Source organism: Rhodnius prolixus, unplaced genomic scaffold (genome assembly GCF_049639745.1).
Source record: "Rhodnius prolixus isolate KJV_2025 unplaced genomic scaffold, Rpr scaffold_2, whole genome shotgun sequence".
In the NCBI taxonomy this organism is placed as follows: domain Eukaryota; kingdom Metazoa; phylum Arthropoda; class Insecta; order Hemiptera; family Reduviidae; genus Rhodnius; species Rhodnius prolixus.
This window is the reverse complement of record NW_027411592.1, coordinates 60,848,598-60,873,250: the sequence shown is the minus strand read 5'-3', so window position 1 is coordinate 60,873,250 and position 24,653 is coordinate 60,848,598. Positions and strand designations below refer to the sequence as shown.

Below are 24,653 nucleotides of genomic sequence, written 5' to 3'. Positions count from 1 at the left end.
TGTGCTTTTATTGGTGAGGGAGTGGCTTATGGTGTCACTACGTCATCAGCTATAGTCCGCCCACATCACACATCCCGTTCACCAATGAGATTAGCCAATCGTTTTTGGTAATTATTTCTAGGAAAAAAACTATTTAAAATTTTTTTACTAATTTTTCCCCCATAGGTATTTGATAAATTAACGAATAATGCAATAAAAATTGATATCGTAAAAATGACCAAAATAAACATGTTTTGAACATTATATTTCCGGTTTCATACTTCTAATATAATGCAGAATCAAAAAAGTTAACGAAATATTTTCCTGATGTAAAAGAAAGTAAAATCTAGATCAATGAATGAAAGTGAAAGAGCACCATTTTATGGTACTGGATCACTGTGCTTTTATTGGTGAGGGAGTGGCTTACAGTGTCACTACGTCATCAGCTACAGTCCGCCCAATTCACACATCCCGTTCACAAATGAGATTATCCAATCGTTTTTGGTAATTATTTCTAGGAAAAATACTATTTAAATTTTTTTTACTAATTTTTCCCCCATAGGTATTTGATAAATTATCGAATAATGCAATAAAAATTGATATCGTAAAAGTGTCCAAAAAAATATATTTTGAACATTATATTTCCGGTTTCATACTTCTAATATAATGCAGAATCAAAAAAGTTAACGAAATATCTTCCACAAGTAAAGGAAAGTGAAATCTAGATCATTAAATGAAAGAGAAAGAGCACCATTTTATGTACTGGATCACTGTGCTTTTATTGGTGAGGGAGTGGCTTACGGTGTCACTACGTCATCAGCTACAGTCCGCCCAATTCACACATCCCGTTCACAAATGAGATTATCCAATCGTTTTTGGTAATTATTTCTAGGAAAAATACTATTTAAATTTTTTTTACTAATTTTTCCCCCATAGGTATTTGATAAATTATCGAATAATGCAATAAAAATTGATATCGTAAAAGTGTCCAAAAAAATATATTTTGAACATTATATTTCCGGTTTCATACTTCTAATATAATGCAGAATCAAAAAAGTTAAAGAAATATCTTCCACAAGTAAAGGAAAGTGAAATCTAGATCATTAAATGAAAGAGAAAGAGCACCATTTTATGTACTGGATCACTGTGCTTTTATTGGTGAGGGAGTGGCTTACAGTGTCACTACGTCATCAGCTACAGTCCGCCCAATTCACACATCCCGTTCACCAATGAGATTAGCCAATCGTTTTTGGTAATTATTTCTAGGAAAAAAACTATTTAAAATTTTTTTACTAATTTTTCCCCCATAGGTATTTGATAAATTAACGAATAATGCAATAAAAATTGATATCGTAAAAATGACCAAAATAAACATGTTTTGAACATTATATTTCCGGTTTCATACTTCTAATATAATGCAGAATCAAAAAAGTTAACGAAATATCTTCCACAAGTAAAGGAAAGTGAAATCTAGATCATTAAATGAAAGAGAAAGAGCACCATTTTATGGTACTGGATCACTGTGCTTTTATTGGTGAGGGAGTGGCTTACAGTGTCACTACGTCATCAGCTACAGTCCGCCCAATTCACACATCCCGTTCACAAATGAGATTATCCAATCGTTTTTGGTAATTATTTCTAGGAAAAATACTATTTAAATTTTTTTAACTAATTTTTCCCCATAGGTATTTGATAAATTATCGAATAATGCAATAAAAATTGATATCGTAAAAATGACCAAAATAAACATGTTTTGAACATTATATTTCCGGTGTCATACTTCTAATATAATGCAGAATCAAAAAGGTTAACGAAATATCTTCCACAAGTAAAGGAAAGTGAAATCTAGATCATTAAATGAAAGAGAAAGAGCACCATTTTATGTACTGGATCACTGTGCTTTTATTGGTGAGGGAGTGGCTTATGGTGTCACTACGTCATCAGCTATAGTCCGCCCACATCACACATCCCGTTCACCAATGAGATTAGCCAATCGTTTTTGGTAATTATTTCTAGGAAAAAAACTATTTAAAATTTTTTTACTAATTTTTCCCCCATAGGTATTTGATAAATTAACGAATAATGCAATAAAAATTGATATCGTAAAAATGACCAAAATAAACATGTTTTGAACATTATATTTCCGGTTTCATACTTCTAATATAATGCAGAATCAAAAAAGTTAACGAAATATTTTCCTGATGTAAAAGAAAGTAAAATCTAGATCAATGAATGAAAGTGAAAGAGCACCATTTTATGGTACTGGATCACTGTGCTTTTATTGGTGAGGGAGTGGCTTACAGTGTCACTACGTCATCAGCTACAGTCCGCCCAATTCACACATCCCGTTCACAAATGAGATTATCCAATCGTTTTTGGTAATTATTTCTAGGAAAAATACTATTTAAATTTTTTTTACTAATTTTTCCCCCATAGGTATTTGATAAATTATCGAATAATGCAATAAAAATTGATATCGTAAAAGTGTCCAAAAAAATATATTTTGAACATTATATTTCCGGTTTCATACTTCTAATATAATGCAGAATCAAAAAAGTTAACGAAATATCTTCCACAAGTAAAGGAAAGTGAAATCTAGATCATTAAATGAAAGAGAAAGAGCACCATTTTATGTACTGGATCACTGTGCTTTTATTGGTGAGGGAGTGGCTTACGGTGTCACTACGTCATCAGCTACAGTCCGCCCAATTCACACATCCCGTTCACAAATGAGATTATCCAATCGTTTTTGGTAATTATTTCTAGGAAAAATACTATTTAAATTTTTTTTACTAATTTTTCCCCCATAGGTATTTGATAAATTATCGAATAATGCAATAAAAATTGATATCGTAAAAGTGTCCAAAAAAATATATTTTGAACATTATATTTCCGGTTTCATACTTCTAATATAATGCAGAATCAAAAAAGTTAACGAAATATCTTCCACAAGTAAAGGAAAGTGAAATCTAGATCATTAAATGAAAGAGAAAGAGCACCATTTTATGTACTGGATCACTGTGCTTTTATTGGTGAGGGAGTGGCTTACAGTGTCACTACGTCATCAGCTACAGTCCGCCCAATTCACACATCCCGTTCACCAATGAGATTAGCCAATCGTTTTTGGTAATTATTTCTAGGAAAAAAACTATTTAAAATTTTTTTACTAATTTTTCCCCCATAGGTATTTGATAAATTAACGAATAATGCAATAAAAATTGATATCGTAAAAATGACCAAAATAAACATGTTTTGAACATTATATTTCCGGTTTCATACTTCTAATATAATGCAGAATCAAAAAAGTTAACGAAATATCTTCCACAAGTAAAGGAAAGTGAAATCTAGATCATTAAATGAAAGAGAAAGACCACCATTTTATGGTACTGGATCACTGTGCTTTTATTGGTGAGGGAGTGGCTTACAGTGTCACTACGTCATCAGCTACAGTCCGCCCAATTCACACATCCCGTTCACAAATGAGATTATCCAATCGTTTTTGGTAATTATTTCTAGGAAAAATACTATTTAAATTTTTTTTACTAATTTTTCCCCCATAGGTATTTGATAAATTATCGAATAATGCAATAAAAATTGATATCGTAAAAGTGTCCAAAAAAATATATTTTGAACATTATATTTCCGGTTTCATACTTCTAATATAATGCAGAATCAAAAAAGTTAACGAAATATCTTCCACAAGTAAAGGAAAGTGAAATCTAGATCATTAAATGAAAGAGAAAGAGCACCATTTTATGTACTGGATCACTGTGCTTTTATTGGTGAGGGAGTGGCTTACAGTGTCACTACGTCATCAGCTACAGTCCGCCCAATTCACACATCCCGTTCACCAATGAGATTAGCCAATCGTTTTTGGTAATTATTTCTAGGAAAAAAACTATTTAAAATTTTTTTACTAATTTTTCCCCCATAGGTATTTGATAAATTAACGAATAATGCAATAAAAATTGATATCGTAAAAATGACCAAAATAAACATGTTTTGAACATTATATTTCCGGTTTCATACTTCTAATATAATGCAGAATCAAAAAAGTTAACGAAATATCTTCCACAAGTAAAGGAAAGTGAAATCTAGATCATTAAATGAAAGAGAAAGAGCACCATTTTATGGTACTGGATCACTGTGCTTTTATTGGTGAGGGAGTGGCTTACAGTGTCACTACGTCATCAGCTACAGTCCGCCCAATTCACACATCCCGTTCACAAATGAGATTATCCAATCGTTTTTGGTAATTATTTCTAGGAAAAATACTATTTAAATTTTTTTTACTAATTTTTCCCCCATAGGTATTTGATAAATTATCGAATAATGCAATAAAAATTGATATCGTAAAAGTGTCCAAAAAAATATATTTTGAACATTATATTTCCGGTTTCATACTTCTAATATAATGCAGAATCAAAAAAGTTAACGAAATATCTTCCACAAGTAAAGGAAAGTGAAATCTAGATCATTAAATGAAAGAGAAAGAGCACCATTTTATGTACTGGATCACTGTGCTTTTATTGGTGAGGGAGTGGCTTACGGTGTCACTACGTCATCAGCTATAGTCCGCCCACATCACACATCCCGTTCACCAATGAGATTAGCCAATTCTTTTTTGGTAATTATTTCTAGAAAAAAAACTATTTAAAATTTTTTTACTAATTTTTCCCCCATAGGTATTTGATAAATTATCGAATAATGCAATAAAAATTGACATCGTAAAAATGACCAAAATAAACATGTTTTGAACATTATATTTCCGGTTTCATACTTCTAATATAATGCAGAATCAAAAAAGTTAACGAAATATCTTCCACAAGTAAAGGAAAGTGAAATCTAGATCATTAAATGAAAGAGAAAGAGCACCATTTTATGTACTGGATCACTGTGCTTTTATTGGTGAGGGAGTGGCTTACAGTATCACTGCGTCATCAGCTGAGTCCGCCCACTTCACACATCTCGTTCACAAATGAGATTAGCCAATCGTTTTTGGTAATTATTTCTAGGAAAAATACTATTTAATTTTTTTTTACTAATTTTTCCCCCATAGGTATTTGATAAATTATCGAATAATGCAATAAAAATTGATATCGTAAAAGTGTCCAAAAAAATATATTTTGAACATTATATTACCAGGTTTCATACTTCTAATGTAATGTAGATTTAAAGATTGTTATAATTATCTCTAGTCATCTTCATCGTGCGTACCACCCACTAGACACTGATAGTTTCATTATAATTATTACACCGCTTACTGTGTGCCGAAGGACTATATTAATGTAGCTTTATCGTTCATATTTTACTCGTATATAGGGACCAATATAGTCTACATTTGATTACAATTTCATTAAGATTGGATGAATATGGAGCGAGATATTGAGGAAAATTGGTCTCATATATTTTGATGTGTTGCAGGATTCAGTTGTTTTTTTTCAGAATGGTTTTTAGTGCAGAATATCCACATCTTGTGTCCTTCTTGGTTTTTTCTCGTGGTTATTGTAGTTGGCTGAGGGTGGTTATTTCTTCAAAGTTTCCAAGAATTTATTACTTCAATATTACTTTCAGAGCCACCTTTAAGGTTAAGGCATTTTATATGGGTGACCAAGAGAAAGAGACCTTGGGAATACACGAAATGTAGAAATTTCTCTCTACAAACATATAAAAGAACCTTAACCTATCTCTCTTTTCTTAGTTTTTCTTTTCTTTTATTGTAACCTTCTTGGAAAATAAAATATGTTTTTCAAAACAGTGCCTGAGAGAGAAAAAATAACAGTCTTTTTCTCCAGTTTTAAGGTAAAATCGATATAATGTATTTCTTCTATCCTTCCAGCAGGTATGTGGTCCCAGATGTAAGCCTGATAGAATTGTAATATTAGTTTATTTAATTTGTACATCCAATCAAACTAGCCAGCTGGGTGTATAATTAGAAAAATCAGCTGAATTACTTTTAAACAATTTACATCATTTATCTTTCTCCAATAAGCGGTTTAAAATACTTAAGGAACAAATAAAATCTGGTGTGAACACTCCCACGACTTTTTCTTAATTTTACTCTCAAGGTCATAACTCACAATTGTTTAAAATTGTTGATTTTTGTTTTAAATATTTAATCTTTAAACAGCAATGTACAGCTAGTAAATTCCATACGTTAATAACAATTAGTAAGGAAAGTAATGCCCATTTTTTTCAGGCGCGCTTTACTTCCTTCCAACTGCCAAATTAGGTGTCACAGACTCAGGTGTCTAGCAAACATACTTTACTATAAATTTCTCATATTAACCATTAAATAAAATCCAAGGCCTAGACCTGGGGAATCAAACCCACTAAACCAACAATACATCTCAGCATTGCGGGTCTAGTCTCTTAACCGCCTAACATACTTTACTATACATTTCTCATATTAACCATTAAATAAAATCCAAGGCCTTGACCTGGGGAATCGAACCAACTAAACCAACAATACATCTTAGCATTGCGGGCCTAGTCTCTTAACCGCCTAACATACTTTACTATAAATTTCTCATATTAACCATTAAATAAAATCCAAGGCCTTGACCTGGGGATTTGAACCCACTAAACCAACAATACATCTTAGCATTGCGGGTCTAGTATCTTAACCGCTCAGCTATCGTGCAAACTTTCAGTGGATCATTTTTTTTTTCACACTTGAAATTTTAAACTCATATTTAAATCCTCTTTAATATTTATATTTGTAACTAATTTAATTGTTAAATTGTGCTAATGGAGAAAGCAAAAGTACCAATGAATTGCTCCTAATTGTAATCTCAAAATTTATCTGTAAAAAATGTATGTTCAAGGAAATACTTTTAATTGGTTAAAAAAAATGTTAATAGTAAAGTACATGCTTCTGCTTAAAAAAAAAAGTAGACGCTGGGCGATTACTTTACTGTAAGTTACAACGTTGCAAATTAAATTTTATCAGCTAATATATATTTTACATATACATTTTACATAAAATTAGTCATAACATTATAAAATAGTCATAAACTTTCCATATGGTATGTAATGAGTAAATATTTAAATAGATTTTACTTTGTATATAAAATAATATTAAAAATATTAAAGGCTAGTCTATTTACGGATTATTTCTAGATATAAAATTGAAGTAAATCTCTAGCATTAATAGTACTTAATCTATGTGTTTTACGGGATGGTAGTAAGTATTAATAGTGGTATTACGGGACTGGCAATAGACTACTGTCATCTACAGGCTCTCAGAAGATGATTTCTAGTAATAGTGATAATAATACTAACTAAATCCACCGCCCCCTGAACAAGTAAACGAGTGAGCCAAGTCATCTCATCACACAGCATCCAATCTGACCTCTCTTCCACTATTTAGCTCTCTCTCTCTCCCTCTCTCTTTCTCTCGCTGCAGATATTCTGCCGATTTTATATTACCAGCTGATGTTGTTCTTTATTAAATTGTAAATAATATTTTTATTGCTATAAATATGAAATTTAAATAGAGAAACTGTTTATTTAAATAGAAAGTTTTGATTCATTTATTGATTGAGTTTTTTAGCGTAAATTTTCGTGTTTAAATTTGATTACGGGCTGTTGCTATTATCTCCCTTAAGTACTCCCCCGCCAGGTGTATAATGTTAATAAATATCAAATAAAGGGCTAATTTTCTTCAAATATAATGAAAATCGGCAGAGCGTGGTGCAACTTTAGTGAGTAGAATTTTCCGCACGTAGTGTTACTCCTACAATTTTATTGAAAATCATTTAGCCATTAAATAATCAACATAGGCGCCACAATAGCCGAGCGGTTAAGAGACTAGACCCGCAATGCTAAGATGTATTGTTGGTTTAGTGGGTCCGATTCCCTCTGTCTAAGCCTTGGATTTTATTTAATAGTTAAATATGTGAAATTTATTGTAAAGTATGTTAGGCGGTTAAGAGACTAGACCCGCAATACTAAGATGTATTGTTGGTTTAGTGGGTTCGATCCCCTTGGTCTAGGCCAGTGGTTCTTAACCTTTTCATAGACGCGGAACACGATTATATGTATATATTTGTCTCGCGGAACACTAACATTAAATAATTTGAAATTCGGTATTTAGCAAGAACTTAAAATTAAATTCAAATTAAAAAAAAGGAACAATTTTTTGTTTTCGTATCTTTTCTAAGTTTCTAAATTTCAATACATTTAAAATTGAAATTTCGCGGAACACTTGGACCATATTCGCGGAACACCGGTTAAGAACCACTGCTTTATATCTTCTACCTTTTTAGATCTGTTCACAAAATAACTATAGTTTATAGTTGAGAAAAACAAAGTGTATAAGAGAACAAAATTCCATACTAATACGTGGTTCACAGTGGGAGATATAGAACGGCCACAATTTTACAAAATTTCATGACCCAAAAATTTTTCAACCCTTTATATCTTCTACCTTTTTAGATCAGTGCACAAAATAACTATAGTTCATAATTCAGAAAAACAAAGTGTACAAGAGAATAAAATTCCATACCAATACGTGGTTCACAGTGGGAGATATAGAACGGCCACAATTTTACAGAATTTCGTGACCCAAAAAATTTTCAACCCTTTAAATCTTCTACATTTATAGATCTGTGCACAAAATAACTATAGTTTATTATTGTAAAAAACAAAGTGTACAAGAGAACAAAATATCATACGAATACGCGGTTCACAGTGGGAGATATAGAACGGCCACAATTTTACAGAATTTCATGACCCAAAAAATTTTCAACCCTTTATATCTTCTACATTTATAGATCTGTGCACAAAATAACTATAGTTTATAATTGAGAAAAACAAAGTGTACAAGAGAACTAAATTCCATATCAATACGTGGTTCACAGTGGGAGATATAGAACGGCCACAATTTTACAAAATTTCATGACCCAAAAATTTTTCAACCCTTTATATCTTCTACCTTTTTAGATCAGTGCACAAAATAACTATAGTTCATAATTGAGAAAAACAAAGTGTACAAGAGCATAAAATTCCATACCAATACGTGGTTCACAGTGGGAGATATAGAACGGCCACAATTTTACAGAATTTCATGACCCAAAAAATTTTCAACCCTTTATATCTTCTACCTTTTTAGATCTGTGCACAAAATATCTATAGTTTATAATTGAGAAAAACAAAGTGTATAAGAGAACAAAATTCCATACTAATACGTGGTTCACAGTGGGAGATATAGAACGGCCACAATTTTACAAAATTTCATAACCCAAAAATTTTTCAACCCTTTATATCTTCTACCTTTTCAGATCTGTGCACAAAATAACTATAGTTTATAATTGAGAAAAACAAAGTGTACAAGGGAACAAAATTCCATATCAATACGTGGTTCACAGTGGGAGATATAGAACGGCCACAATTTTACAGAATTTCATGACCCAAAAAATTTTCAACCCTTTATATCTTCTACATTTATAGATCTGTGCACAAAATAACTATAGTTCATAATTGAGAAAAACAAAGTGTACAAGAGAATAAAATTCCATACCAATACGTGGTTCACAGTGGGAGATATAGAACGGCCACAATTTTACAGAATTTCATGACCCAAAAAATTTTCAACCCTTTATATCTTCTACCTTTTCAGATCTGTGCACAAAATAACTATAGTTTATAATTGAGAAAAACAAAGTGTACAAGGGAACAAAATTCCATATCAATACGTGGTTCACAGTGGGAGATATAGAACGGCCACAATTTTACAGAATTTCATGACCCAAAAAATTTTCAACCCTTTATATCTTCTACATTTATAGATCTGTGCACAAAATAACTATAGTTTATAATTGAGAAAAACAAAGTGTACAAGGGAACAAAATTCCATATCAATACGTGGTTCACAGTGGGAGATATAGAACGGCCACAATTTTACAGAATTTCATGACCCAAAAAATTTTCAACCCTTTATATCTTCTACATTTATAGATCTGTGCACAAAATAACTATAGTTCATAATTGAGAAAAACAAAGTGTACAAGAGAATAAAATTCCATACCAATACGTGGTTCACAGTGGGAGATATAGAACGGCCACAATTTTACAGAATTTCATGACCCAAAAAATTTTCAACCCTTTATATCTTCTACCTTTTTAGATCTGTGCACAAAATATCTATAGTTTATAATTGAGAAAAAGTGTATAAGAGAACAAAATTCCATACTAATACGTGGTTCACAGTGGGAGATATAGAACGGCCACAATTTTACAAAATTTCATGACCCAAAAATTTTTCAACCCTTTATATCTTCTACCTTTTTAGATCTGTGCACAAAATAACTATAGTTTATAAGTGAGAAAAACAAAGTGTACAAGAGAACAAAATTCCATATCAATAAGTGTTTCACAGTGGGTGATATAGAACGGCCATAATTTTACAGAATTTCATGACCCAAAAAATTTTCAACCCTTTATATCTTCTACCTTTTTAGATCTGTGCACAAAATAACTATAGTTTATAATTGAGAAAAACAAAGTGTACAAGAGAACAAAATTCCATACCAATACGTGGTTCACAGTGGGAGATATAGAACGGCCACCATTTTACAGAATTTCATGACCCAAAACATTTTCAACCCTTTATATCTTCTACATTTATAGATCTGTGCACAAAATAACTATAGTTTATAATTGAGAAAAACAAAGTGTACAAGAGAACAAAATTCCATATCAATACGTGTTTCACAGTGGGAGATATAGAACGGCCACAATTTTACAGAATTTCATGACCCAAAATTTTTTCAACCCTTTATATCTTCTACCTTTTTAGATCTGTTCACAAAATAACTATAGTTTATAATTGAGAAAAACAAAGTGTACAAGAGAACAAAATTCCATATCAATACGTGTTTCTCAGTGGGTGATATAGAACGGCCATAATTTTACAGAATTTCATGACCCAAAAAATTTTCAACCCTTTATATCTTCTACCTTTTTAGATCGGTGCACAAAATAACTATAGTTTATAATTGAGAAAAACAAAGTGTACAAGAGAACAAACTTCCATACCAATACGTGGTTCACAGTGGGAGATATAGAACGGCCACAATTTTACAGAATTTCATGACCCAAATAATTTTCAACCCTTTATATCTTCTACCTTTTTAGATCTGTGCACAAAATAACTATAGTTTATAATTGAGAAAAACAAAGTGTACAAGGGAACAAAATTCCATATCAATACGTGGTTCACAGTGGGAGATATAGAACGGCCACAATTTTACAGAATTTCATGACCCAAAAAATTTTCAACCCTTTATATCTTCTACATTTATAGATCTGTGCACAAAATAACTATAGTTTATAATTGAGAAAAACAAAGTGTGCAAGAGAACTAAATTCCATATCAATACGTGGTTCATAGTGGGAGATATAGAACGGCCATAATTTTACAGAATTTCATGACCCAAAAATTTTTCAACCCTTTATATCTTCTACCTTTTTAGATCTGTTCACAAAATAACTATAGTTTATAATTGAGAAAAACAAAGTGTACAAGAGAACAAAATTCCATATCAATACGTGTTTCACAGTGGGTGATATAGAACGGCCATAATTTTACAGAATTTCATGACCCAAAAAATTTTCAACCCTTTATATCTTCTACCTTTTTAGATCTGTGCACAAAATAACTATAGTTTATAATTGAGAAAAACAAAGTGTACAAGAGAACAAAATTCCATACCAATACGTGGTTCACAGTGGGAGATATAGAACGGCCACCATTTTACAGAATTTCATGACCCAAAACATTTTCAACCCTTTATATCTTCTACATTTATAGATCTGTGCACAAAATAACTATAGTTTATAATTGAGAAAAACAAAGTGTACAAGAGAACAAAATTCCATATCAATACGTGTTTCACAGTGGGAGATATAGAACGGCCACAATTTTACAGAATTTCATGACCCAAAATTTTTTCAACCCTTTATATCTTCTACCTTTTTAGATCTGTTCACAAAATAACTATAGTTTATAATTGAGAAAAACAAAGTGTACAAGAGAACAAAATTCCATATCAATACGTGTTTCTCAGTGGGTGATATAGAACGGCCATAATTTTACAGAATTTCATGACCCAAAAAATTTTCAACCCTTTATATCTTCTACCTTTTTAGATCGGTGCACAAAATAACTGTAGTTTATAATTGAGAAAAACAAAGTGTACAAGAGAACAAACTTCCATACCAATACGTGGTTCACAGTGGGAGATATAGAACGGCCACAATTTTACAGAATTTCATGACCCAAAAAATTTTCAACCCTTTATATCTTCTACATTTATAGATCTTTGCACAAAATAACTATAGTTTATAATTGAGAAAAACAAAGTGTACAAAAGAACAAAATTCCATATCAATACGTGGTTCATAGTGGGAGATATAGAACGGCCATAATTTTACAGAATTTCATGACCCAAAAATTTTTCAACCCTTTATATCTTCTACCTTTTTAGATCTGTTCACAAAATAACTATAGTTTATAATTGAGAAAAACAAAGTGTACAAGAGAACAAAATTCCATATCAATACGTGTTTCACAGTGGGTGATATAGAACGGCCATAATTTTACAGAATTTCATGACCCAAAAAATTTTCAACCCTTTATATCTTCTACCTTTTTAGATCTGTGCACAAAATAACTATAGTTTATAATTGAGAAAAACAAAGTGTACAAGAGAACAAAATTCCATACCAATACGTGGTTCACAGTGGGAGATATAGAACGGCCACCATTTTACAGAATTTCATGACCCAAAACATTTTCAACCCTTTATATCTTCTACATTTATAGATCTGTGCACAAAATAACTATAGTTTATAATTGAGAAAAACAAAGTGTACAAGAGAACAAAATTCCATATCAATACGTGTTTCACAGTGGGAGATATAGAACGGCCACAATTTTACAGAATTTCATGACCCAAAATTTTTTCAACCCTTTATATCTTCTACCTTTTTAGATCTGTTCACAAAATAACTATAGTTTATAATTGAGAAAAACAAAGTGTACAAGAGAACAAAATTCCATATCAATACGTGTTTCTCAGTGGGTGATATAGAACGGCCATAATTTTACAGAATTTCATGACCCAAAAAATTTTCAACCCTGTATATCTTCTACCTTTTTAGATCGGTGCACAAAATAACTGTAGTTTATAATTGAGAAAAACAAAGTGTACAAGAGAACAAACTTCCATACCAATACGTGGTTCACAGTGGGAGATATAGAACGGCCACAATTTTACAGAATTTCATGACCCAAAAAATTTTCAACCCTTTATATCTTCTACATTTATAGATCTTTGCACAAAATAACTATAGTTTATAATTGAGAAAAACAAAGTGTACAAAAGAACAAAATTCCATATCAATACGTGTTTCACAGTGGGAGATATAGAACGGCCACAATTTTACAGAATTTCGTGACCCAAAAAATTTTCAACCCTTTAAATCTTCTACATTTATAGATCTGTGCACAAAATAACTATAGTTTATTATTGTAAAAAACAAAGTGTACAAGAGAACAAAATATCATACGAATACGCGGTTCACAGTGGGAGATATAGAACGGCCACAATTTTACAGAATTTCATGACCCAAAAATTTTTCAACCCTTTATATCTTCTACCCTTTTAGATCTGTGCACAAAATAACTATAGTTTATTATCGTGAAAAACAAAGTGTACAAGAGAACAAAATTTCATACGAATACGCGGTTCACAGTGGGAGATATAGAACGGCCACAATTTTACAGAATTTCATGACCCAAAACGTTTTCAACCCTTTATATCTTCTACCTTTTTAGATCTGTGCACAAAATAACTATAGTTTATAATTTATAGTAAAGAATTTTTCTACTAGTCGCCTCCGTCGAGGACACCTAATTTGGTAGTTGGACGTAAAGCCTGCCTGGAAAAATAGGCATTACTTTACTTTTTACTTTAATCATTATACATCATTTAGGAGTTCATTTAAATCATTTATCCGGGAAATTTGATTGGATTACTTCTTGTAGGTGGGATGAATCCGTGGTCGATCCTTTACTCCAAGGGTTGTTCACTTTTTGGGATTATCTCGGCAATGGCTCCTAGAATTTTCTGGCAAATTTGGTATATACACTTCATAGATACAGATGGATTTATAAAGTCAAATCTGTTTGGGTAGATTACCTGTATTGCTTCAGTGTAATGTTCTACCAAACTTCTGTAGTTAGTGAGAATTCAGTGCAGTTATTGTTGGTTGGAGAAAATTTTCTAATGACCTTGAGAGTTACAGGAAGTCGTGTGAGTTCCAGATTTTTTCTTGTTAAATAACCATTTAATTTTCTTAGCAGAGTTTAAAATATACTCGTGAAATTGACGTATTATTATGGTTTGATACTTTTTATTACTTATATTTTTTTTTTTTAAATGATTTAGGAATTTCCCTCAATTAAAGTTCATGGTTTTGACGTTGAAAATCTCCTTGACCAAGGTTAAAATTCAAACTTTTCCTCTTTTTCTTTTTTTATTCATACACACCTGTTGCATTATTTGCATGGAAAATCTATTCCTAACACCGGAAAAAGTAAAAAAAAATCTAATATTAAACCCAATTTTTCTTCAAATTACCAAAATTTGGGCTAAATGGGTAGTTGACCTCAAAAGGAGGTTTTAAAAATAAAAAAGGAGTTTTGAGGGAGCCATTATATCCTAGAGACTCCTCCCCTCCCTTAAAATCAGTTATCCTGCTAAGAATTTTAAGCATAAGATTACGATATTTAAGTGTTGTCTGTTTTTATGGACATCCCTAACAGAATCTAATTTTAGATTCAGTTTTGGGTTTCCGTTATCAAGGTTTTTAGTCCGTAATCCTTCATCCGGAAGTACCATTTTTTACATATTAAAAAAACAAAAAATACCGGAAGTTCCTATTTTCCGTTATTGCCAAAACCTCCCATCAACCGGAAAAGCAGCGTCTTTTTATTTTTATTTTTTTTTTGCTTTCCGTTTTATAATTCCTAATGGGAGGGGGTGGTGGTCGCTTTTTTTAAGTTTTATTTTTAAAAATTAACATTAAATTTAGGATTATAGTTAGATCGGCCGATGGATCTATAACATAATATCGATATAGACAGATCCTAGATCAACTAGTTTTTTTTGTATCCTCTTTAAAGAAATCTTTTAGAGAAGAACTAACTCCTTCTTCTTCTTCAAAATAGCCTAGCTTTCTTCTGCTTCCTCATCTACATGTCGATCACATTCAATTCTGATCGATCACAGCCCCGTCACCATTCTCGGTATCGATATCCTTCCTATGTATTTATATATAGATATAAATTAACTGCATTCCAATTTCTCGCAGCTTTCGTGGAAGAAACTTCTTTTTAATTTATCTCTCTCTCTCTCTCTCTCTCACTCACTCCCTCTCTCTCAGCTGACTTCCTTTTAGATTAAAACATCCTTTGGAATATAAAGAAAGCAATAAAGGCAAAAAGGAAATAAAGAAAAGAATGTATTCAATACACACATATATATATATATATACATCATGAAGAGATAAAAAGTGCACATATTTGCTGCCAGGTAGCATGATAGCGTGATGTTTAAATGAAGTGTTAATATGGTAAAAATCGATTATCCCCACTTCTGGACAAAAAAAAGAGTAATCGAAGCGTGCAATTGTTCTTGTTTTTTATTGATTTTATTTTTTATTTATGTATTTATTTATTTATTTTTTTTTTACATCAATTACAGTTTAATAGGTTTGTAAGCACTATCCTAACTACCAAACTGAGATTGTGGGGAAAACTAGTTTCAAGAGAGAGAGCGAGATAGAATGAGAGATAGATCTTTATTATCTTTTTTAATTATTTATTACAATATTACCTTCCCTAACTTCCGGCAAACGGAAGTAAGCGGGAAAAAAACGTTTCAAATTTTTCATATTAAGTTTTCATTGGTATGCAAAGAAATTGAAAAGAAAATATTTTTTTTAATTTTTGATGGAAAAATCCAGAGCATTTAAAGAAAAATTAATGAAATGGAAATAATAATTAAGCGGAAGTTATGCAGGCGAAATATTGAACAACATGAAATTTTTTTTTATTGATTTTACATTAAAAATCCTAGATATTTATCTTAATTTTGTTTCATAAAATTTTTGAATTTTATTCGAAATCCTTTTTGTTTTCATTCAATTTTAATAAATAATTCTTTATAAGTAAAGTAAAGTAATCGCCTATTTTTTCAGGCCGGCTTTACGTCCGACTACCAAATTAGGTGTCGTGGACGGAGGCGACTAGCAAACATACTTTACTATAAATTTCTCACATTAACCATTAAATAAAATCCAAGGCCTAGACCGGGGGAATCGAACCTTCTAAACCAACAATACATCTTAGCATTGCGGGTCTGGTCTCTTAACCGCCTAACATACTTTACTATAAATTTCTCATATTAACCATTAAATAAAATCCAAGACCTAGAACAGGGGGAATCGAACCTTCTAAACCAACAATACATCTTAGCATTGCGGGTATAGTCTCTTAACCGCCTAACATACTTTACTATAAATTTCTCATATTAACCATTAAATAAAATCCAAGACCTAGAACAGGGGGAATCGAACCTTCTAAACCAACAATACATCTTAGCATTGCGGGTATAGTCTCTTAACCGCCTAACATACTTTACTATAAATTTCTCATATTAACCATTAAATAAAATCCAAGACCTAATCGTAGAACCTTAGACCGTTCTAGGGGTGAGGGGGTACGTCCTTCTCCAGTACTTAGTAATTAACCATTTTTATATATCTTCTATTATCACCATAAAAGTATTTCTTCCAGAACATCATGGGGAAAAGTTTAGAAATATCCCGGACAAATGACGAACCCAGAACTTAAGCATTTCTGTAAACATCTTATTTCATACGTCCTGAAATGAACCGCTACATCCGCCGGTCTATATCTATTGTTATACTTTTTCTCTATGTCTAATGAACCGTTATTATTACTATTAGTTGAATAGTAATCATATTAGCATATTTAATCATGTTCTTTCCCGTAGAGAGGCATCATCAACATCGACATCATCATGTATAAAACATTAGACAGTATCATCATAAGAAAGAAAAATAATAATTATCCTAATTACGGTTTACAATATACATTCATCTTCAGGTACTTCCTGTAACTAATACAGTAATGTTACTTGTGCTGCAGGTGCTCTCCTGGTTGAATCACAAAGGTGACGATTGGCTGAAGAGACATACTGAGCTAGCCACTACTTTGCCGGCTTTGAAACAACAGGAACAAGATTTTGAGAAGTTCTATTTCATATCGATGGTAAGTAACAAGATTTTTTTTTGTAGTTCATTTGAATTTTGGAAATAATCTGGTGTTACCACTCTCAAGACTTCCTGTTACTACTAATCTCCTAGGTTCGAACCCATTTATATTCTTCGAACTCCGAATATTTAATCCCGTACTAATTCTCACCCCAACAATACAGTTTGTTAAATCCGGAGATTACGCTGATAAACCTTACAAAGAAGCCTAACCCAACCAATACAGAAGTTTACTGAATAGCCTTTTAGGAGCCTCTTTCGATGGAATAATAGGGGCACTTCCGGTAAAGGAGGAATTTTCTTTAAACTCGATCCTAACAATACTTGTAAGGCAGTGGTACTGTAAAGTACTTTTTTCTTGTTTTAATTTTCTCTTATTTTTCCACCAGTATAAAAAAGTTTATTACAATCGATTTTAAGTTTTCACTGGCTATATCCGTTTTGGGAAACTGATGTGTTCAAAACCTAATGATTGCCGAAGTATTAATCAATGGACTTGTTGCTCTGACATTTTAAAGTTACATCTCAGTGCAATTTATGATTACAAACTGAAATTTAAGTCTTAGAATTGTAATTATAGGCAAGAAGATTTTTGTACTTACTAAATTCCAGTGGACTAGCCACTTCTCCTGAGTATTCTAAGCCAACTTTAAGTACCCTACTTATAGGGCTACACTTCTGCGTTGTAATCGGCAAATACATCCACTCAGGTTGATATGAGCGAGTGACCTCATAGCGGTGCATACCAAAAAAAAGTGTCTAAAAGAAAAAAACGAACAGGCTCCCCTGAGGTCCTTATCCATTTAAGGACCTCAGAGGAGCTTAATCAAATGATTCAGCAGATCGGAGAATAAGCGATTAGTATGAGATAATGAATTAAAACACGTCATATTATAACAATACGTCTGACGTTAATTGATATGGATTTATAGTTGCTCACATAGTGCGGTTTGGTGGTTCCCTATTCCATATATAGTTAGCACTGTATTACATAGTCAATAGTGTTCGCACAAACTATTGTGTAGAGACCGGAAGTCTCGATGTGTACATGGATTATTTATCCTTGATCTCAACTTGTTTTCACACGAGTTCAATACACAATATCCCCCTTTTTTCTGGGACCAATTCTCTGGATGACATTGAATTTCTATTGTACTCTTAGCTTTAAGCTTAACTTTTAAAAAGCTGTGTAGCCCAGAACAGACTAGTTGTCACTTTCTCCTTAGTATTGAGACAATATTGGAGATCTTGGCAGATTTTCGATATGATCTCATGTTTGTGGGGTGTATGTCTAAAAAAAAATTAGTCTTTCTCTATTTTTCAAACGTTTCGAGGATAGAGGTTTACGAGGTCTGGCTCTTAAATAACGAGACTGATTATGATAAAGAGTTTCTTTTCTTTTAAAAATTGCGCCAAATTTTCTGAAACTTCGACCCAGTTCTTAAGGTGTGGGGCTTCGCGTGAGCGAACATAATGACGTCATTAGTGACGTTTTCGCCACGACCTCTTCTACGACCGCGGTCGTCACGTGGAACGGCTGAAAGTATATTTTGATCGTTGTGAGCGCTTAGTGGAACGCGCACCCTTAGTGTATCTAAAACTAGAATGAAAGAACTAGACGGCTTCATTTTAAATCCATAAATGGAATAAAAAGTAAATTTTACCCACTACAACTTGCCATATGTTTGTTTTTCTACATATCCATTTTACTAGGTCACAGTTCATGTCGTTGGCCTGCCCCAGCTTCAACTTCAACCTCTGGTCTAGACCCAGTCAAGTTTGGCTCTTCTAGTCCAGACTTTTGCCGATTTATTGTCATTCCTGAGTTGGTCTGTGTGAATTCCATGTGTGTGTGTGTGTTTGTATTAGTGTGATCAAGTTGACCCTCTCACTGCCCCCAGCCTGACCTCTAAACTATTCCACTTCCACACCGGCCTCTTCCCCGCCCACTGGACAAACATGGTTTTGCCCTAGTACTCTCTTGCAGCGGTAGCAAGTCACCCCCCCCGTAGATGAAAGTAAAGGAAAGTTGACTTCTACTGCTATTGTCATCCCCCCTCCCTCACTCTCTCTCTCTCCCCCAAACCAAAAGGAAGCTCCCCCCACCCTCTTTGATTTCAATTACCACATGATCTTACTCAGACCCAGCATCACTTCTGGAAAAATAAATAAATAAAATACCATCAGAAGTTCTCCGCGGCGACAGCGCGCGCGGGGTAATAGTACAGAAATGTCGTGACTCTCTGACCTCTAGAAATTCCAGCCATAAAAACTCCCTTCCAGTTTTAAGTTCCAGAATAGAGTGTCGTGCGCAGGCGAGATAGCGACTTCTCCAGCCAGCTAGCAATCTCCCTTATTTTTTTTCTCTTGAGGATTACCTGTGTATCATTTGATTGGTCGTAGCAAGTCCTCCCTTGAATAGAATAGGGAAGAGAGGGAGACGCCCGGGACTACTTGGCTTAATTGTTGAACGGAAAGACAATCAAGGACGTATATTGTTTTTTAAATGGAAGATTGAAGTGTAATGTATGGTGTGTACTGGTTAGGAATGTTTTTGAAAGAAGATTCTTGAAGTGTATTTCTAATGGATTGTTCGGTCTTAGTCATTGTTCCGTCCTGTTTACACAGGATATAGGAGATAATTGAATTTCAAATTAACCAAATAGACAACAAACCAAAAAAAATAACGCACGACTTTCTACTAACTTCCGTTTTCGTGGTTTTAACACTTGATTTTGTACTTCTTTATCTTGGCATTTTCTTATGGTGGACAATATATTCGTTCTTTGTAAAATCCATTTATTTTGGTTTACCAATTTGTTAAAATCACACTTTTCCGGACTCAAGAGAGACCTCAAAAAAGCAGGATATTTCCGGTAAAAAAAAAAAAGAGTTATTAATTCTACTACGTCATACTTTTTGAGCTTTTTTGAAACTTCCGGTTCAGGGATTTTTAGCTGCTAAATTTATTACGGTCACGGCCCATGGGAAGTACCGAGCAAAGTATAAAATTTTAAGGGTTCCTGGAATTTTTCTTAATACTTCAGCTGAATATTTCACCATTAACGAGAAAAAAAATTACTTTTTCAGAAGGACTGAAAATTTTTATTGATTAAAAAATTCGATATTGAACAAATATATCGATTACAATAAGTCCTCATAACTGATAAGTATAATCAGAGAAAATATTAAGCCCTAACTAATAAAGTTGTATTTATACCAAATAAAACTATTAATTGAAATTACACTACATCATTCTCTTTCACTAAAAGTAATAATTAACGAAGAAAATAATATAATAAAATAGCAACAATTATAAAAAAAAAATTCATAATTTACAATCAATGTGCAAATTTATTATTATGACAATAATCAATTATTTAATTTTTAGAATTTCTTAAAAAATCTAAACGTTTTTTAGTAAATACCAAGAAAATACGACTCATTTTATATCCATATTTATTTAGGGCGGGAAAAAAAATTTGCAAGTTAAAACCTGTTTAGAATATTTTATTTTGATTTATTATAAAAATTACTTTAAAAAAAGAGAAGAAAAAAAGTAATTAAATTTAGCAAATAGCGTGAAAGTAAAGTAAGATTATTTAAAAACTTTTTCTTCAAAAAGAAAAAAAAAGGCGCCAAATTGGAAAAACGATAACAAAAAAAAAAATTGTCCTATGCCATCTAGTAGTCACATCTTGAAGTAACTGTGAAAATAATATTTCTATACCATCTAGTAGTCACAACTTGAAGTAACAGTGTTTAAAGCTGTGTACTAACTAGTTTGTACTTTCATTCGCCAGGCATAGATAGCAGCACTTGTACGTATTGGAAACTACTGCCATCTGTCGGAATGGTGTTTTACTTTTATTGTTCTATTCCCTTCAATATTTCTCTCTTTTTGTGATACATTTTTTTAGTGTCACAATTCTCATTTTATTTTTTATTTTTATTATTATTAAAAAAAAAAATGTTCAAGCATAATAATAAATAATAAAGGAAAAAAGTAAGTGATAAAAAGTAAAAAATATTGTGTCAGGGTCATGGCCAAATAAATTCAGTACTTTTGTAAATAAGTGGGAATATTTTCTAGGCTATATTTTTAATTTTCTTTATTTCTGGAAAAAATAAAAATAAAATGGGGACAAAATTTATGATTGGAATATATGTTTTATTAAACATTCGTGTGAGTGGTTCTTGAAACATTAGAATTCCCCCCCTCCCATAAAATTGGGCAGATTCATGCCAGCTTGCCGTTTTAAGATTTTCACTTCTTAGGAGCTCTTCTACTGTTCACTGTCCTCTGGTAATAGGATTCTCGATTTTCTTTTTCTTTCAAATTAATAGGAGCTTGTAATCGGATTTTAGAATTGTAATTTTTTAAGGAGCATTAGCGATTCGACGGAGCATTTTTTTTTTGTAAACTCTTTGTTAGGATTGAATTCTGCTGTAGATTTTGGCTGTTCCACGAAATTCTGCCATCATGTCCAGACAGGTTTGTATCATAGTGCAAGTTTCGTTTATTGTTGTATAAAAGTTTATATCGTTAATCGAGTGAGAAGTTATGAATCGTCTGCTTAGTTCTTTCCTTTTCAAGTCTTAGTAAGTGGTTTCCAGGTTCTAAGCGTTTGTCCATAAAGATGTTCCGGATTTAATCTGTTATGGGAAAAAAGAGGATAGCTTGGAGGTGAACAGTTTTTCTTCTAAAGTAATGTTTCAGTACAATGTACGGTTCTGTTTCTCATTCATCAAGAAGGGATAAAATGTATTTTGAAAATTTTAAGTTTTAGGTACATCATAAGTTCAAATTTGCTGAAAGGGTTTTCTTTTAATATATTTGTTAATATAGCCACCAACGATTTTTCTTTGTAAGCTTAATTTGTACTTAATACAGCCACTAACGACTTTTCTTTGTAAGCTTAATTTGTACTTAATTCAGCCACCAGCGATTTTTCTTTGTAAGCTGAATTTGAACTTAATGCAGCCACCAACGATTTCTCTTTGTAAGCTTGGTTTGTACTTAATACAGCCACCAACGATTTCTCTTTGTAAGCTTGATTTGTACTTAATACAGCCACTAACGATTTTTTTTTGTAAGCTTAATTTGAACTTAATATAGCCAACAACGATTTTTCTTTGTAAGCTTAGATTTGTATGTATCATACTTGTAGATCTATATCTTTAAAGGTTTAACTTGCTAAATTTCTTGTAAAATTGAGTCCAAAATTCCTCTATGTTGTTGTTAGCTTTTAGGGCGGCGAGAAATGTACTTACTATTGCTATGACGTTATTGTGCAAGTCAAGCTAACGGCGGTAAAGCTCCCCTTAGTGACAGGGCGGTCCCACCCCTCCCGCGCACCGACTTTGTGTCCTTCAAAGGATACGAGGCTATTCTAGGTGACCTTGTCAAGGTCATTATTTCCCCTAGCTACAGTGTGTGCGCGGGCGCGCGCATGCGTATGTCCGCCCATTATTCACTTGTTTTGTTTGTTCTAGGGGTCATTGTATTGTAACTGTTCGACCTATACTAACCTAGGTCTTTAACTATCCTAGAGTGGGTGATGATCGGAGGGTGGGGTGGATTCTTGTCTTTACCCGGTTGTGTTACACTTTCTTATCGATAGATATCGCTAAAGGTACCGATAGTTGTGGCCCCCGTTCTAAATACCAACAATTTTTGCTTTTGGTATTTTATGTGTTTATCAGTTCTGTCATTCCTTCACACATCTACATCTTACTTTTTTAATATTCTTTACTGGTAACTTCTTTTCTTTGTTCTTTTGTTCTATTGCAACCTCTTCACATTCCACCCTCATTCGTTTTTGTAGCCCAACTGAAGCTCTGTTTCCATTGTCAGCTAAAAAGTATATTCCTTATTTAAAAAAAAAAGTAATCGCCTATTTTTTTCAGGCGGGGCGTAACGTCCAACTACCAATTAGGTGTCGTGGACGGAGGCGATTAGCAAACATACTTTACTATAAATGTCTCATATTAACCATTAAATAAAATCCAAGGCCTAAGACCTGGAATCGAACCCACTAAACCAACAATACATCTTAGCATTGCGGGGTCTAATCTCTTAACCGCCTAACATACTTTACTATAAATTCCTCATATTAACCATTAAATAAAATTCAAGGCATAGACCAGGGGGAATCGAACCCACTAAACCAACAATACATCTTAGCATTGCGGGTCTAGTCTCTTAACCGCTCGGCTAACGTGGCGCCTTTTATTCCTTATTATTTCATTTGGGAGTTTTCACCAATGGGTGAATTCTCCCCTCAAGCTATTCATGTATTTATTCTATGTATAATGTTGTATCAGCTTCTTTTATTGCAGAAATATAGTGCGGTTGTGAAAATAAATTAAAAAACAAATTTTTTTCATCTTATTCCTCTTAAGGGAAATAATCTATTAAGAATACTCACAAAACTTCCTGTTACTACTAATCTCTAGTTTCGAACTCATTTAATATTCTTCGAACTCCGAATATTTGACCCCCATATTATTGCTCACTAGCATTACAGTTCGTAAAACCGGACATTACACTCAAATGTAACCTAACCAATACGAAGTTTACTGAGTAAAGGGGCACTTCCGGTACAGGAATCATCTTCAAAACACAATTTTTGAACCGTTGCATACAGAAATATGTCTGTCTCATTATAGGTAATCTACCCACACTTCATTGACTCAAATTTTGTTCATTTTTCTTGACGTTTTAACTTCTTCAAATTTTGAATTCTTGGTTTGTTTTTAGTCATTTGTCTTTCACACGTTTCACGTACGTCTTCCCGTATCATTTTAGGATGTGATGAAGGCACTCATCCCTACCCGTGACGTCATAACTTGTATTAATAATCTACCCATTTCTTTTTTACCACCGTCTTTTTGTACACATTTTCTTGTGTTCTTTACGTTTTTAATTCTGTATTTGATTGAAGCCTAGATCATTTGTCATTTAAACAATATCCATTAAATCGATAGTTCAGTGCATTATGTTGCCTCTTCTACGATTTCCCGATCACGTTGCTAAACCATTGTAGGGTATTTCTTATAAGAAAGTCACAGCAAATCCAATGTCATTATTCTTCCATTACCAGCTGACTCTGTTAAAGGACCAGCTGCACCCAGCATTCACCAACTCTCTATTCTAGAATGTGGACAGCTGTCGGAGCTATCTTTTTATTGGCTAACCAATCCAGAAAAACTGAAAACTTATTTTCAAAAGATAACTCGTGTTATATACACATACATACAGGGTATTCATTTTAAGACTCAGAACCATTCCACCATTGAAGATG

General features: G+C 32.6%; 1 protein-coding gene across 1 annotated transcript in view; it reads left to right on the top strand.

Annotated features, from left to right (window-relative positions):
- Nucleotides 1-24,653, top strand: part of LOC141448503 (uncharacterized) — a 573,566-nt gene that overhangs the window by 449,586 nt on the left and 99,327 nt on the right. The window contains exon 14 of the mRNA XM_074116881.1: nucleotides 17,222-17,344. Within this exon, the coding sequence (XP_073972982.1) occupies nucleotides 17,222-17,344 (123 nt within the window). The remainder of the gene's footprint in view (nucleotides 1-17,221; nucleotides 17,345-24,653) is intronic.